This window comes from Phocoena phocoena, chromosome 4 (assembly GCF_963924675.1).
Source record: "Phocoena phocoena chromosome 4, mPhoPho1.1, whole genome shotgun sequence".
NCBI lineage: Eukaryota > Metazoa > Chordata > Mammalia > Artiodactyla > Phocoenidae > Phocoena > Phocoena phocoena.
In genome coordinates this window covers 77,339,699-77,354,111 of record NC_089222.1, presented here as the reverse complement: position 1 = coordinate 77,354,111, position 14,413 = coordinate 77,339,699, and the positions used below count along the sequence as shown (strand labels likewise).

Here is a 14,413-nt window from a genome sequence, read left to right as displayed (position 1 = left end):
CCCTGGCCACACAGCAGAGACATGAAGGGCCGCCTTGCCTAGGGCCCCAGGGCTAATCACTGGACCCTGAGCCAAGCCCCAAAGTGCATTTCTACGCTGTGATGTCATCCCTCCACCTACTATTCAACCCCCAACCCAAGCCAAAGGTTCAGCCCAAAACCAGAGACCAGAGCAAGCAATGCGTTTCCACCAAGAGCAGCACACGGAGGCTGATGAACAGGGAAGGGGCCCCAGCGGGATATTTGCATATGATTGCTTGCGGCTGGCCTCTGATGTGTACCAGCCACCCCTAGTCCTGGCAATTTCAGAGCCAGAATCATGTCTGTCCCCATGAAGATGATGGCATCTTAGCTTTTCTGTCCTTTCATCTCTTTCCTGATTGCTCTTATTGATCCTGAGCGCATTCTAGAACAGATAATCCCCACCCCCCATGGCTGGGGTCTGATTCTGATTCTTGCCGTGCCGATGCTCTAGCCACTCTTGTGATTCTTGTATTGACCCGAAGTCACAGCCTTTGTGGGAGTGGAGGGGTGAGGGGGTGTCACCCAGAGGGTGGGCCACTCGGTAGGGCAGTCACTGCGGAAGAGGCCTGAGTCAGCCTCTCTGACCAAACCCTTTTGCTGGAGGGCTGTGGGTCCAAGAGCCAGCAACAGAGGGACGGGAAGTGAGACGAAGCCCCCCATTTGGGAGGACAGAGGGGTGAGAGGGCAAGGTACTGGGCAGAGATGCAGAGGAGGCCAGACGTGGCAGCTGTGCCAGCCAAGCCAGGCTGAGAACCTGTGCCTTGAACGCCAGACGGTTTCTGGGTGGGGAATTTTCTGGATTTCCTTTGGGTTCCACTTTTTAGTTCGGTAAATCTGCTGAAAGCTCTGCTGTGCTAAGAGCAATCAAGGAAAGCACCTTTCGTCCATGCTCTGCCTGGAACAGAGCAATGCCAGGGCCAGCGGCGTGGTGAAGAGAAAATTCCAAAGGGCGGAGCTCAGGGGTTTGTATGTGTTGGGACCACTTGGCGGGTCACTCCTTCCCACCTGAACTTTGGACCTCTGGGACTTGTTCTGATAAACAAGGCTGTTTCTTTACATGTCCTAAGGTGGGGCCCCCCAGATTTGCGGGGCAGCCAGCAGGCAGGAAAGGCCCCGTGGCTCCTGAGTCACACACACGCAGGTGGGAAGCCAAACCTCTCTCCTCCTCTCCTCTGAGTCCCCTCCTCCCTGAGGGCTCCCCAGGCCTCCTTCCTACAGAGTCATCCACAAACCCCTTCTGCTGGCGTATAAAATAAATCTGTCAAGTAGTCAGACCAGGTAAAAACTCCATTACCAAAAAGCTTTCTGGGGGCGATTCCCTCACTTAACCAGTTATGGATCTTGGACAAGTTAATCTCTGTGCCTGTTTATTCACCTGTTAAAAGGAGATAATAACAGTACCAACCTCTTGTATTTGTTGTGGGGATTAAGCGAATATACAAAAGCGCTTAGAACAGTGCTTGGGTTAAAGAAAGCCCTATACAAGCATTAACTATTGCTAGGGATTATTCCACCATGTGAGGACAGAGGCAGATGTGACAAGCCAAGGACGGAGACCTCGCATCAGCACCACCTACCGAGGCCTGGACCCCACCTCCCTCTTGAGGTGAGCCCGCAGCCCCTCGGGACACCTCCTCGGCGTGGAGACTCGGCCAGGGCAGCTTTCTTCCCGAGAGTCCAAGGCTGCTGCTGGCCACACCCTCCCTGCCTGACAGTGGAGTGTGGGTGGGCGTCGTGGGGCTGGGATACTCTGAAATCTGAGAACAAATGTATTGTCCAGGTACTATTTTCTCCCAAAGGCTTCAAATCTGTCTTGGGAGTTGGATGGAGGACACACGGGCAGAATCGGCAGTGTCGGATTCCGGGGCACCCTGGGGACTGGGCAGCTCTGTCCACTCTGCACGACAACACATGCCCTCCCCACTCCCGCTGCCATCAGCCTCATCTCGAATGTGTGTACTTGTGTGTGCGGGCACGTGCACCCACGCACAATAATTTATATTATTCTCTTTAACCCAAACTTGAAAATTCAGCCCAAACCTCCAAAATGTCCTCTTTACACCAACCTCAGAGGACTCATGGGTCCTAGGAAAACTCGCCCAGGGAGGAAGCAACCCTCTCGAAGGCAAACACAGCAGCTCCTTTTCTGGGCATGTGGGAGAATTAGCAGGCTCTCCAGGAAGCCACGCTGGATGAAGGCCACTGTATCGCTTCATGTCCCCATGGAACACAGAAGCAGATTTTGCACTCTGTTTGCCCATCCCTGCTGTCAGAGCTTCTGTCTAGGGAAGCCACAAACACGCACTAAAAGGAGCGTGGGCTTCAAGGTGGGCCGACCTGGGCACACACCGCTTTACCACTCCTGGCTGAGTGACCTTGGCCGGGGGTCTTAGCCATTCTGAGCTGTCTCTAAACAAGGGATGTTACTAAGGGTCCCCACCCTGCAGGGTTGTCAGCCTCCTGACAGGATTAGCAGTGAGGTGGATAATGCCTGGTACAGTGCCTGGCACACACTGGCTTAGAAGGCATGGAGGCTGCTGGGCGGTGGTGAAGATTGAGACAATGATGGTGACATGTGGGTCCCAAGTTTGTACTTTCTGTCTCCCTTGTTAGGCTAGGAGTTTCCCCAAGAGCTGGTGGTGTTGCTTTCTCCTTCCTCCTCCTTGCTGCAGCCTCACCTCCTCCCCACCAATACTAATTCACTTAACAGACCTAGAGGGGCGGGGCTGGGGTGCCCCAGACAACACACGTTCCAAAGCCACCAGACCACCCCGTTGGGCTGTGCCCTCTTGAAGAGGAGGGAAGGGACATGTCACCTCTTTTGGGGTTCAGTCTTCCCACCCTGCCTTTGCCCCCCAGCCTCACCCCTACCTCACGTTGTCATGTTTCTGGATGTAAATTTTATGGAACATCATATCCTCCTGTTTGGCATTGATGTCTGCTTTCATCTCCATGGCAACGTGACGGGGAAGGACAGACAGCAGGAGCCGCTCCTGGGGAGGGAAGCAGATGCTTTCATCACAGCTCCTCCCCATGCCTGGCAGTCCCCTCCCCTCCCCAGGCTTCACTCCTCCCCACCTGAGCCCCCACCCACAGGGCCCTGGAAAACTTTTCAGGCTCTCCGGAAACTCATGGAGCTAACGCTTGTATGTGCTGGGCGTGGAGTCATGTCCCAGGGCCACCTGGCCCCCATCTCCCTGGGACAGCTCCTGGTTCTTCCGCGTACATGGGGAAAAGTACTCCTGGTGAATCTGTAGTACCAGGCACCTGGGGTCAGAATCCTGGGTGTCACCTGAGACTTTGGGCAAATGACTGAACTTCTCTGAGCCTCCAGCTCCTTATCTATAAATAGGGATGGGGTTGTTGGGAGCTCTCGATGAGATTCGTTCAGTCACCAAATATTCACTGAGCACCGCCCATGTTCCTGGCGTCATGCCGGGTGCCAGGAGTGATAACCGTGAACGAGACAGGCAAAGTTCCTCCTTCACAAATTCCCAGTCTTGTGGGGCTACAGGTACTACAGGGCACTGAGCAGGGTGACCTGACGCAGGCTGGGGAGAAGCAGGGTGGTCACAGAAGGCTTCGTGGGCACCAGAGGATGACCTGCGAAGGAGGGGGCTCCATTTCGACGTAGGGGATGGTGGCCCAGGAGGATGGGAAAGCTTGCCGACTTTGAGAAACCAAGAAATTAAGACCGGCTGAAGGGGAGGTTGGAGAATAGCCAGGAGAGGGGCCAGGGCCACCCTGTGAAGTTGGGTAGGGTCACGGCAGCCCTTGATGGGGTCTGGACTTGGCCCCCTTTCTGTGTTCTCCTCCGGGGCCTGACTGCTCCGAGAGGTCCAACCTCTACCTGCACCCTCTGTAGCCCCCTCCCCACACCAGGAACTCTGCCAGGCTCGCTCGCGAATCCTCTCATCTGGAGCCTTTCCTCCTGGCGGTCTCCAGCCGCCCTCGTTCTCTCTCCACTCCTTCAGCACCGGAAGCTGGGCCGCTCTCTCACGTGGCCCTAAGACTCTCCTGCTGCTCCCCTCCCTCCTCCTGGCCTCTGGGAGCAAGGTTTCCATCAGCGCCTCCTCTGCTCACCTCCCACACCCACTGCCTCGGCCGGCTGCCCGCCTTATGTCTTGCCACCAGCAGATGACATCATGCCCACACCATGCTCACCATGCCCCCGATGGTCCTTCTTCTCAAGTTCCCCGCCTTTGTGCCTTTGGCACCCCCGTCCTCCTGATCACGAAGGTCAAGGCCTTGCTCCTCAACTAGAATCACCATCCTCAAGTACTGCTGCTAACCTACCTCAGGCTCAGCCCTGTCCCAGGAGGAGGGTCCTGGCTCCAGCTCCCAGCATCCCCTTGCCACCCTGGGCCTTCTTATAGAGCCCCTGATCACTCTGCATTTCAATGTCAATGGTCTGTTACTGGGGTCTCCCTGAGGGTGGGAACTGCGTCTTGTTCAGCTCCAGAGCTGACAGCCTTATGCTTAGGAAACTCTAGTGGACTAGTGAGGAATGGTGCTCTTTGCGGGCTGGTCTGGCCACCCCAGACATCAGCGCACACGGCCATTAAAGGCCATTTCATATTTACTGAACTCTCAGTGAACAGTTACTGGTGATAAAAATATCAATACAAGCTAAAGGACAATTCTGTGGAAATACAGGATGACTGGGAGAAAGTGTGCTACAAATTGTATAGATTCATGAGAGACCTTCCTACATTTATAACTAGCTCTGGGGCTGAGGGCCAGGACGAGTGGGCAGGGGCTGGCTGGGGAACAGTGCTGAGTCCCCTCATCAGCACCTAGAAGCATCCTCAGATCTAAGAGCATCCTTTTCTGCAGAGGGCAGGGGAGGCTTGACTCTGGGCCCCGGCTAGGTGAGGAGTGCCTGTCCCCTGGAGGCATGCCTCCCCTCCCCAGTACCTTGGCCTGAAACATGGTATGGCAAACATATTTTCTCCCCCAAATCCCTGTGGAATTTCTGGAATGTCCAGCCTGGCCAGGGCCAATGCAAGTAAACTGTGAGGCACTCTAAATGCTAAATTTTTTTTTTTTTTTTTTTTTTTTGCGGTACACGGGCCTCTCACTGTTGTGGCCTCTCCCGTTGCGGAGCACAGGCTCTGGATGCACAGGCTCAGCGGCCATGGCTCACGGGCCCAGCCGCTCCGCGGCATGTGGGATCTTCCCGGACTGGGGCACGAACCCGTGTCCCCTGCATCGGCAGGCGGACTCTCAACCACTGAGCCACCAGGGAAGCCCTGTAAATGCTAATTTTACTCGAGAAGGGACAGGACCCAGGAGTGAGGGGGAACATTCTCTAATCCAGAAGGGGAAGGAAGGTGTCCTGATCTCACGTGAGAGATGCTGGGGTCTGGAACAGGGATGAGAGGGGGGCTTTTGAGGCAGGTAGAAGCTTGGGGGTGAGCAGGGTGCAGAGAGGTGAGGTAAGCTTGTCAAGAAGAGACAGTGGGAAGACTCAGGGACACCCCTGGGAACACATTTCATTCAAGAGGCTGGACCTGGAGCCCAGATGGGGCTAAGAGAGCACACGGGAAGGCCAGGCCTCAGATTGGACTGCCTGAGCTGGGGACTTAGCCAGGCACAGCGTCCGGGCGCGGGGCTGGAAGGGAAGCAGGGGCAGATGGTGACTGGGGGAGGGCCTGGAGAGGCTCAGCAGAGCTCTCCCCCCGGCACAGCCATCTGGATGTCACCAGCCGTGGGCTGAATCCAGACAGAGGCAGAGAGGCCCTCACGCTGTGGCAAACTCTGTGCTCGTGGGGTGTTCACAGCGCACACGCCGTGCTGGGCGGGAGGGCACAGATGACTACTGCCGTCCAGGCCTCCGGTTCCCTGTCCTCACGACTGAAGGCAGGCCTCCGTGTTTACACCTGTCGTCGGCCGACACGGTATGCAGCACAGAAGAGGACTCCTCCACCAGTTCGTGCAGGGTTTGGCGAGACACGAACCCAAGAAGAGAGGGAGGCCCCTCCGCTTTGGAGTAACCTTATCTCTGAGAGCCAGGACGAGTCCAAGTCCAGTGGGAGCCCCAGCACCCTGCTGACCTGCCCACTCTCCCCCGGGGTCTCCCTCCGGGCCTGCTGTCTGGGAGCCATGCACAATCTCAGAGATCCCAACTTCTATCTGGTTCACACACAGAAGAAGACACAGTGGTGAGCCAGCCAGACCTGAACCCCAAACAGGACACCCCCAGGATGCCAGGTAGGGAACCCTGACAAGTCCTCAGTCCTTGCCCCGCCTCAGCCAGAGGAGTACACAGGGGCAGGTCCCTCTGCCCGGGGCTCACGGGGAGAAGCCCCCGAGTCTGTGAGCTGCATGAATGGCCTGCCTCCCGGCCCAGGAGTCTCCTGAGGGTGAGGTTTAGGGTGAGACACAGTCGTCTTCCTTTCTCTGAACTAACCAAACCCCAGAGATCATCACAGAGGAAGTGCCTAGTGAGGGTGCCACAGGGGCTGACAGCTTGGCCTCCTCTCCTCCTCCCTCCCCCCTCGCCTGGCGGGCACCTCGATCCCAGGAGGGAACGCTGATGCTCTCACCACCCCAACTCATCAGCCCCGGGGGAGAGGTGGAGGGCTGCTTCCTGCCGCCCGAGCTGCTTGGTTTGCTTGCAAACCCCAGGGAGACTGAGGACGCAACAGGCAAGGGCAGGGCTAGAGCTGGTGCTCCAGAGCTGCCCCTAGAGCGTTCCCACAGAGCTAGGAACGCTGGGCTCCCTCCAGGGGAAACGTTCCCCGTAGGCTGGGCACCCCCCCAGGGAGGCGGGGCTGGACAGCTGCCCTGAGCACAGCTGGTGGGCAGGCAGCAGCTGGGCCGAGGCAGGCTCCCTGCCAGCTGTGCTCAGGGCAGGAGGGCCTCACTCACCTGCTGCTGGTTCTCCCGCTGCGAGTGCAGCCGAGCCTGGATGCACTCCCGGGTCTCCTGGAAGGCCTGTCTCTGGGAGACCTCAGCCGGGTAGTGGGTGCAGACGCCCACGATGTTGGTGCAGGAGAAAATGAGGACATTGGAGACGAGCTGCAGAGGGAGAGAGGAGGACACGGAGCTCAGGCCTGGAGCAGGCACCAGGCACTGGAGCCTCAGCCATGACCCTCCCAGTCCCAGAGCTCGGAGCCCCCCGGGCCCCACGGTAGCAAACGCACACCTAGCCGCCCGAACAAATGCCAAGGGCACCCACCCGCAGCCAACTGCTGGGAGTAGCCAAGTGTCATCAGTCAGGCTCTCTGATGTCCTCAGAGGCTAGAGCTTGGCTGGCCTGTGACAGAATATGGCCCTAAGGATGCTGAGTCACTGAGTACTCGCACTGGCCGTGTCCACGGTACCAAAGGCTAAAAGGTTAGGTGTCTTGGGGATGCTGTGACAGAGCTGTGTGTGTTGGGGGCGGCAAGGGCACGGCAGGGAAGGCTCCTTGAGGGGGACAGGGTTTCATTGTTTGAAAGTGCGACAGGGTCCACATAGGACAAAGGGCTGCTCTTCCACAGAGAGGCCTTAGCTGGCTCTTCCCCAGGAATCAGCTCCAAGAAGCAAATACTTGCTGATACCCAGCACTGCGTGAAGTCCTCTGGGGACTGAGGGAAGGATGAGGTCCCTGGCCAGCAGGGATGTGTCCACACGGCTCTCATCTCTTTCTCTGCACCAGCACCAGGGCCTCCTGACGACCCCACCAGCACACCTGTTGGCAAGCACCCACCATTACCCCCACTCCTCACGGATGCCCTCCTTGGTGCAGACAGAGATGTGTGTGGAGAAAGACCACTGTCCCTCGGGTCAGAGACAAGGCTGCAATTCTTTTGAAAGCAATACTTACTGAAAAGCTAAGGGAAAACACAACTCAACCCACAAAAGCAGGGTTGACATAGCACATTCCAGGCCCTGGCAAAGGTACTGTTTGGTCAGAACTTCTCTTGGCAGGTACAGCTCCTGGGGTATCTGGGTAAACAGATCCTGGTCCTGCCCTTGCCTCAGGCCATACCGGACAGAAGCCACACAGAGGCTCAGCTTTCTAGACCTCAATCACTCCCTCCAAACATTTAGTTCTTAGTCCCAACTGCAGAAGGGGAGCCCAGGCCGACCCCTGCGCCTCCCACTGTGACTCCTCCAGCCCCCAGGAGCCCTGCACTGGTCTCTAGTCCACTTGTCTATTGGGATCCCAAAGGGCCTCCCTCTGGGACTTCAGCTGCCTGGCAGTGACTCTTCTTCCAGGGTGTCTCTGGACCTAGAGGTCCTGTCTTTGGCTCTGCTCTGCATTCTACCTGAAGGCTTTCCCCAGCCCAGCTCTGAGGTGGCCCTGACCTCCGCCCAGGCTCTCAGGCCCAGAGCCATGTGGGCTCCATACCAGATGTGCTGCCATCTTTCCCTGGAGACGTCCTATACCATGTCTGTCCCAGTCCATGCACAGAAAGAGACTTCTTCTCTCCCGTCTCAGTCTTGCTCTCTCCTCGGCTACACAAAAAATTCTGGTTTTCTGGCTGAAGGACACTGTGGGCTCCCCTCAAGCACCTCCTGGCTCCCCTCCAGATGCCTCCCTGAGGAGCCTTCAGGGAAGGGGCAAACTCAGATTACCAGCTCCACCAACTCAGCTGCTCACTCCCAGCGCCCCCACCCCAACCTCAGCCGCCCCCGAATCCTACCACTGTCATCTTATGTAAACGCACTGCAGAGAAAAACCCCAACCTATTTATCACAAGCAAAGAAGACCCCTGCTCTACAGAAGCTTACAGTCCAGTTGAGGAGATAAGCGGTCAAGACTGACAGAGAACCAGCAACAGGAAGCAGAAACTGACTCATGCCAAGCAAGAGGGAGCGGAAGAGAGCACAGAGTGAGGAGAGACCGCTGGGCAGGCCCGGGCTCCCTGGGCCTGCGGTTAGGGGCATGTGTGCCGAGGCTGGCAGACGTAAGAAAGGGCGTCCCTGGAGAGGGCATCCAGGAAGCTCAGGCTTGCGAGGTACTCAGGGTCCTTGAGTAAATAACCCAGGCTCTCTGATCCTGAGGGCAAGTCCACAGAGAGGAGCTGGAGCTGGAAAGGCAGACTGGAGCCAGAATGAAGAGGCATCTGAATGTTAGGCTGAGAAGTGCTGGCACAATCCTACAACAGGAGCCACGAACACTGCTGAAGCAAAGAACGGCAGGATGAGCACACGGCTTCAGGAAGGTTCATCGGGGCAAGAGGAATGCAGGGCGTCGAGGGATGGGTCGGGAGGCTACCACAGAAGCCCAAAGCATGAGGGAACAAAGACCTACATGAGGCTGGGGGCTGGCAAGGCAGAGCTGACTCAGAAAGAAAAGCCCCCAAGGGCAGGGAAGGAACAGACTGCAGCCTGCAGTAGGAAGCAATGCAATGACTCTGAAGGGAGAGCCCAAGGGCACACCTCCTGGAAGTCGCTGGGGACCACTGAGAGAGGGCTAAGGAGAGAGAAGGAGATGAGGAGGTGGAGGTGAAGGTGCAGACTACAGGGAATTCTGAAGAATGTTCTCTTTAGGGGATATCTTTTGAAAGGTGAGAGGAAGGTGCCAGACGATAAAAAAAAGGAGTGAGGAGAAACTGGAAAGGAGAATATGAAGAGTTACCCTCAGACAGAATAATGCAGCATGATAACCAACATGGCCAAGTGGGGTTTATCCCACGAATGGAAGGCTGTCTCAACATCAAAAATCAATGTAATTCACCATATTAACCGACTAAATAGAAAACCATACGGTTATTTCAATAGTTACTGAAGAAGTATTTGACAAAACTTAACATCTATGCAAGATTTTTAGTTTAATTTAAGTTTTTTGGCCGCACTGTGCAGCATTGGGGTCTTAGTTCCCCCACCAGGGATCGAACCAGTGTCCCCTGCACTGGAAACGTGGAGTCTTAACCGCTGGATCACCAGGGAAGTCCCTGTACAAGATTTTTTTTTTTTTAACTCCTCACAAATTAGGAATAGAAGGGAAATTCCTCAATCTTGGTATATGCCAATCAATGGCATATACAAAAACCTATAGCTAACATCATACTTAATGGTGAAAGACTGAATGTTTTCCCCTAAGATCAGGAACAAAGCGAGATTGTCCTCTCTCATTACATGTATTCAACATCGTATTGGAGGTCCGAGGCCATGCAGTAAGATAAGAGAAAAAAATAAAATGCATACAGATTGGAAAGGAAGAAATAAAACTGTCTATATTTGCAGATGACATGTTTGTCTGTGTAGAAAATCCCAAAGAATCTCCAAAACAGCTACCAGAATTAATAAGCAAGTTTAGAAATACGAAGATACATGATCACAGGAAACAAGGTCAATATACAAAAAAGCAACTGTATTTCTACAGGCAAGCAACAATCAGAAGTGAAATTTTTTTAAGTGCCATTTATATATCACCAAAACTATGAGATATTTATCCATAAATCTAACAAAATATTACAAACCTGTTCACTGAAAACTATAAAACACTGATGAAAGAAATTTTAGAAGACCTAAATAAATGGAGAGACATACCATGTGCATGTATTGGAAAACTCAGTATTGTTCAGATGTCAATTCACCCCAAACTGATGTACAGATGCAACGTAATCATAATCAAAACCCAACCAGGGTTTTAAAAAGAAATTGACAAGCTGACTCTAAAATTTATATGGAAAAGCAAAACAACTAGCACAGCCAAAACAATTTTGAAGAAGATGAACCAAGCTGGAAGACTCATACTACTCAATTTTAAGACTGACTATAAAAGTACAGTAATCAATCTAGTGCAGTACTGGCCTAAGGACAGAAATATAGATCAATGGAATAGAATTGAGAGTCCAGAAATAAACCCTTACATTTATGGTTTGCTGATTTTTAACAAGAGCACCAAGACAATTCAATGGGAAAAGAATAGTCTTTTTAGCAAATGATACTGAGATAACTTCATATCCACATGCAAAAAAATGAAGTTGTACCTCATAACTCATACCATATACAAAATTAACTCAAAGTGGATCAGAGACCTAAACATGAGAGCTACAGTTATAAAACTCTTAGAAGAAAATATAGGAATAAATCTTCATGACCTAGGATCAGGCAATGATTTCTTAGACATTACACCAAAAGCACAAATGATAAAAGATAAAAAAAAAGAGATAAACTGCCCTTCATCAAATTTAAGAAGTCCTGTGCTTCTAAAGGAATCATCAAGAAAGTGAAAAGACAACCCACAGAATGGGAGAAAATATCTGCAAATCATTTATCACACCTTTATTTTTGACAAATATACAAAGGCAACTAAATGGAGAAAGGAAAATCTTCTCAACAAACGGTGCCAGAAAAATTGGATACCCGTATGATTAACGCAAAACATACAAAAATTTACTCAGAACAGTTCATAGGTCTAAATGTAAAACCGGAAACTATTAAACTTCCAGAAGAAAACACAAGACTTTGGGTTAGGCAAAGATTTCTTATATACCACAGCAAAACATGATCCACAAAAGAAAAGAAATGATAAATTGATAAATCAGACTTCATCAAAATTAAGAACATTTGCCTTCAAAAGACACTGTTAAGAAAATGAAAAGACAAGCAGCAGAATGGGAAAAATTATTTGTAAATCATATATGTAATAAAAAGACTTGTGTCCAAAATTCATAAAGAGTTCTCAAGTCAAAAACAAGAAAACCAACAACCCACTTTTTAAAAGAAGGACAAAATATTTAAGTAGACAATTCACCAAAGAAGATATAAGATGACAAATAAGCACAGAGAAAGATGTTCAAAATCCTTAGCCATTAGGGAAATGCAAATTTAAAACAAACAATGAGATACGACTAAATGCCATTAGAATGGTTAAAATAAAATAGAAAACGAAAAGAAAAGAAGAAAGAACTGCCAACACTGGCACAGGTAAGCGTGTGTAGCAACTGGAACTCTCATACCTTGCTAGTAGGAATGAAAAATGGTACAGCCACCTTGGGAAACATTCTGGCATTTCTCATACTTATGCCTGCCATATGACCAGCAACCTCACTCCTAGGTATCTGTCCAAATCAAATGAAAAGTTATGTTCACACAAAAATCTGTGCAGGAATGTTTATGGAATACTACCCATCTGTAAAATGGAACAATCTAGTGGTAACACACAACATGAACGAGTCTTAAACACACTATGCTGAGTGAAAAAAGCCACACTCAAATCACACCTTATGATTCCATTTCTACGGCATTCTGGAAGAGATAAAACTGCAGGGACTGAAAACAGATCAGTGGTTGCCAGGAGGCAGGGGGAGAGGTTGGCTAAAAGGGGCAGCAGGAGGAAATCTTTCAGGGTGATGGAACTGTTCCATATCATGATTGTGCTGGTAGCTGCACATCGATATGCCTTTGCCAAATCCACAGAACTGTACGCCAGAGAAGCTGAATTCTACTGTATGTAAGTTATACTTTAATAAAGAAAGGACAGGACTAAGATCCAGGAGGGACTAGCGGAGAGAATACGAGGAGCCGGCTGGACGGGGAAAGGGCAGCCTTTCCCCTCTCTGAGGCCAGAAAGAGGGACCAGACTCTCTTCTGAGACATGATCTCCGAAGTAATTATCAACTGGCCGATGCTGTATCTCAGTACTAATCCTCCTGACCTCTCCTGCTGTAACCTTACTCCTCCTGCAGCCAGAAGGCCAATAGCAACAGACGGTGCAAATCCAGGTAAAATGATGCTCCGTAACCCAATAGGGTCCAAATGGCTTGGCTAAGTTTAGCACGCCTCGGTGTTCCCCTCTCCCATTCACTAAACACACAATGGGGTGAGGAGGAAGAGAGTGCTGGGTATGAGAGAGGGGTCTTGAGCAGGGCCCCACTGGGAAGGGTGATTTCAGCAAATTGGACCTGAGAGTGAAAAAGAGAAGAACACATCAAACAAACACACACACACACACCACACACACTCACACACACACACGCCACCCATCAAAAGAGCAGGAATCTGTGTGCCAGGTTGTAATAGACGCTAAGGCCACCGTGCAGACACTAAGGTTATGAATGGAGAGGAAACGTCAGTAAAGTCTGATGGAATTCTGCTTACGGCCGTCCAGGAAGGAGTGTGTAGCTTAAAACTGATCTCACACCTCAGGCACAAGGGTCTAAATGCTGACCAGCTTTCTTCGCTACTAAAAATAATTATCAAATATTGAGCCCCTTCATATGTCCTTATGTAAAATACTTAATTAGTAAATAATAGCAGGTATCATTCACAAGTAAGCAAGGCCTAATTAAGGGTTTGTTGGTTTTCCTTGTGCCGGCCGACCTCACAGGACATGTCCAACCACATGGAAGAGGCGCGCGCGCGTGTGTGTGTGTGTGTGAAGGGATACCTACATTACACCAGGTGGAGTAACAGGGACACCAATACAGCAAACCTCAGTCCTGGCAGTGGCCTCAGCATTTGCTTTTAAAACCAGGCCTACATATGGTTTGGGTCTGGGAGGTCCCAGGACCACACCAGGAGAAACCCCGTGAGTGGGGAATGTTTGGAATTCTGGTCTCCTAGTGGAAACCCAGAGGAGATGCCTAGGCATATGTACAACTCCGCTGGCGTTTCTAAAACCCCAGCACTTCAGAAACCCAATCTTTGGCTGTCTGTAGGCTGCAGGTTTGATTTGGCCACAAGTGAAGAGACAGTCCTCAGTGTATGCAGTGTCTCCATGGCAAAGGTTGAAAGGACTCCCAGCAGCTTGCCTTGGGCACTGCCATCCTCGCTGCCTCTTCTCTCTAAGTTTTCAGGGGGGACCCAAGGGCCCGCTGCCATAGGCCTGCTACCAACCAGTCTTGAGAAAGGCACACAGCAAAGAGGAATGAGGAACGAACAGTTTGGAATAGAAGGAAACAAGCTGGGGAAGACCTCCTCACAATCTGCTATTTTGCACGAATTCTGTTCTGGACAAGCCAGCTTGCCCTTGCAAGTTGGTTCACAGGGTGGATCTGGTGGTGGTGGTAGGAGATGGGGAATGAGAATTCCCCAGGGAGCCAGATTTGGTGACTGGGGAGAGGGGGCAAGATGTTCAGTTATATTTGAATTTCAGATAAACAACAACTTTTTTTAGTATAAGTATGTCCCATGCAATAATGGGGATATATACGACAAAATTATTTGTTTATCTGAAATTCAAGTTTAACTGGGCAACTGTAGTTTCGTTGACAATGCTAACAGGGAGCCCTTTCAAACCTGCCCTCCCCCAGCTGACACCGCCCCCCTTGGCTGAGCCCCAGCACACTAAGCGTGACCCAGTCCCCACTCTTCCCCACTTCCTCTTCCAGATCCTCTTCCACTCTCAGTGGCTCCTGCACAGATAGACTACAGTAATTCCTCTTCACATCAGGGCCTGAAATCACCCCACTTAAGTGCAAGTCAAAGCTGAGATCTAATTTTCC

At 51.6% G+C, this 14,413-nt stretch overlaps 1 protein-coding gene across 1 annotated transcript in view; it reads right to left on the bottom strand.

Moving 5' to 3' along the window:
* ADCY5 (adenylate cyclase 5) overlaps positions 1-14,413 on the bottom strand; it is a 154,878-nt gene that overhangs the window by 62,309 nt on the left and 78,156 nt on the right. The window contains exons 2-3 of the mRNA XM_065877029.1: positions 6,897-7,046; positions 2,895-3,016 (exon numbers count right to left, since the gene is read on the bottom strand). Of these exons, the coding sequence (XP_065733101.1) occupies positions 2,895-3,016; positions 6,897-7,046 (272 nt within the window). The remainder of the gene's footprint in view (positions 1-2,894; positions 3,017-6,896; positions 7,047-14,413) is intronic.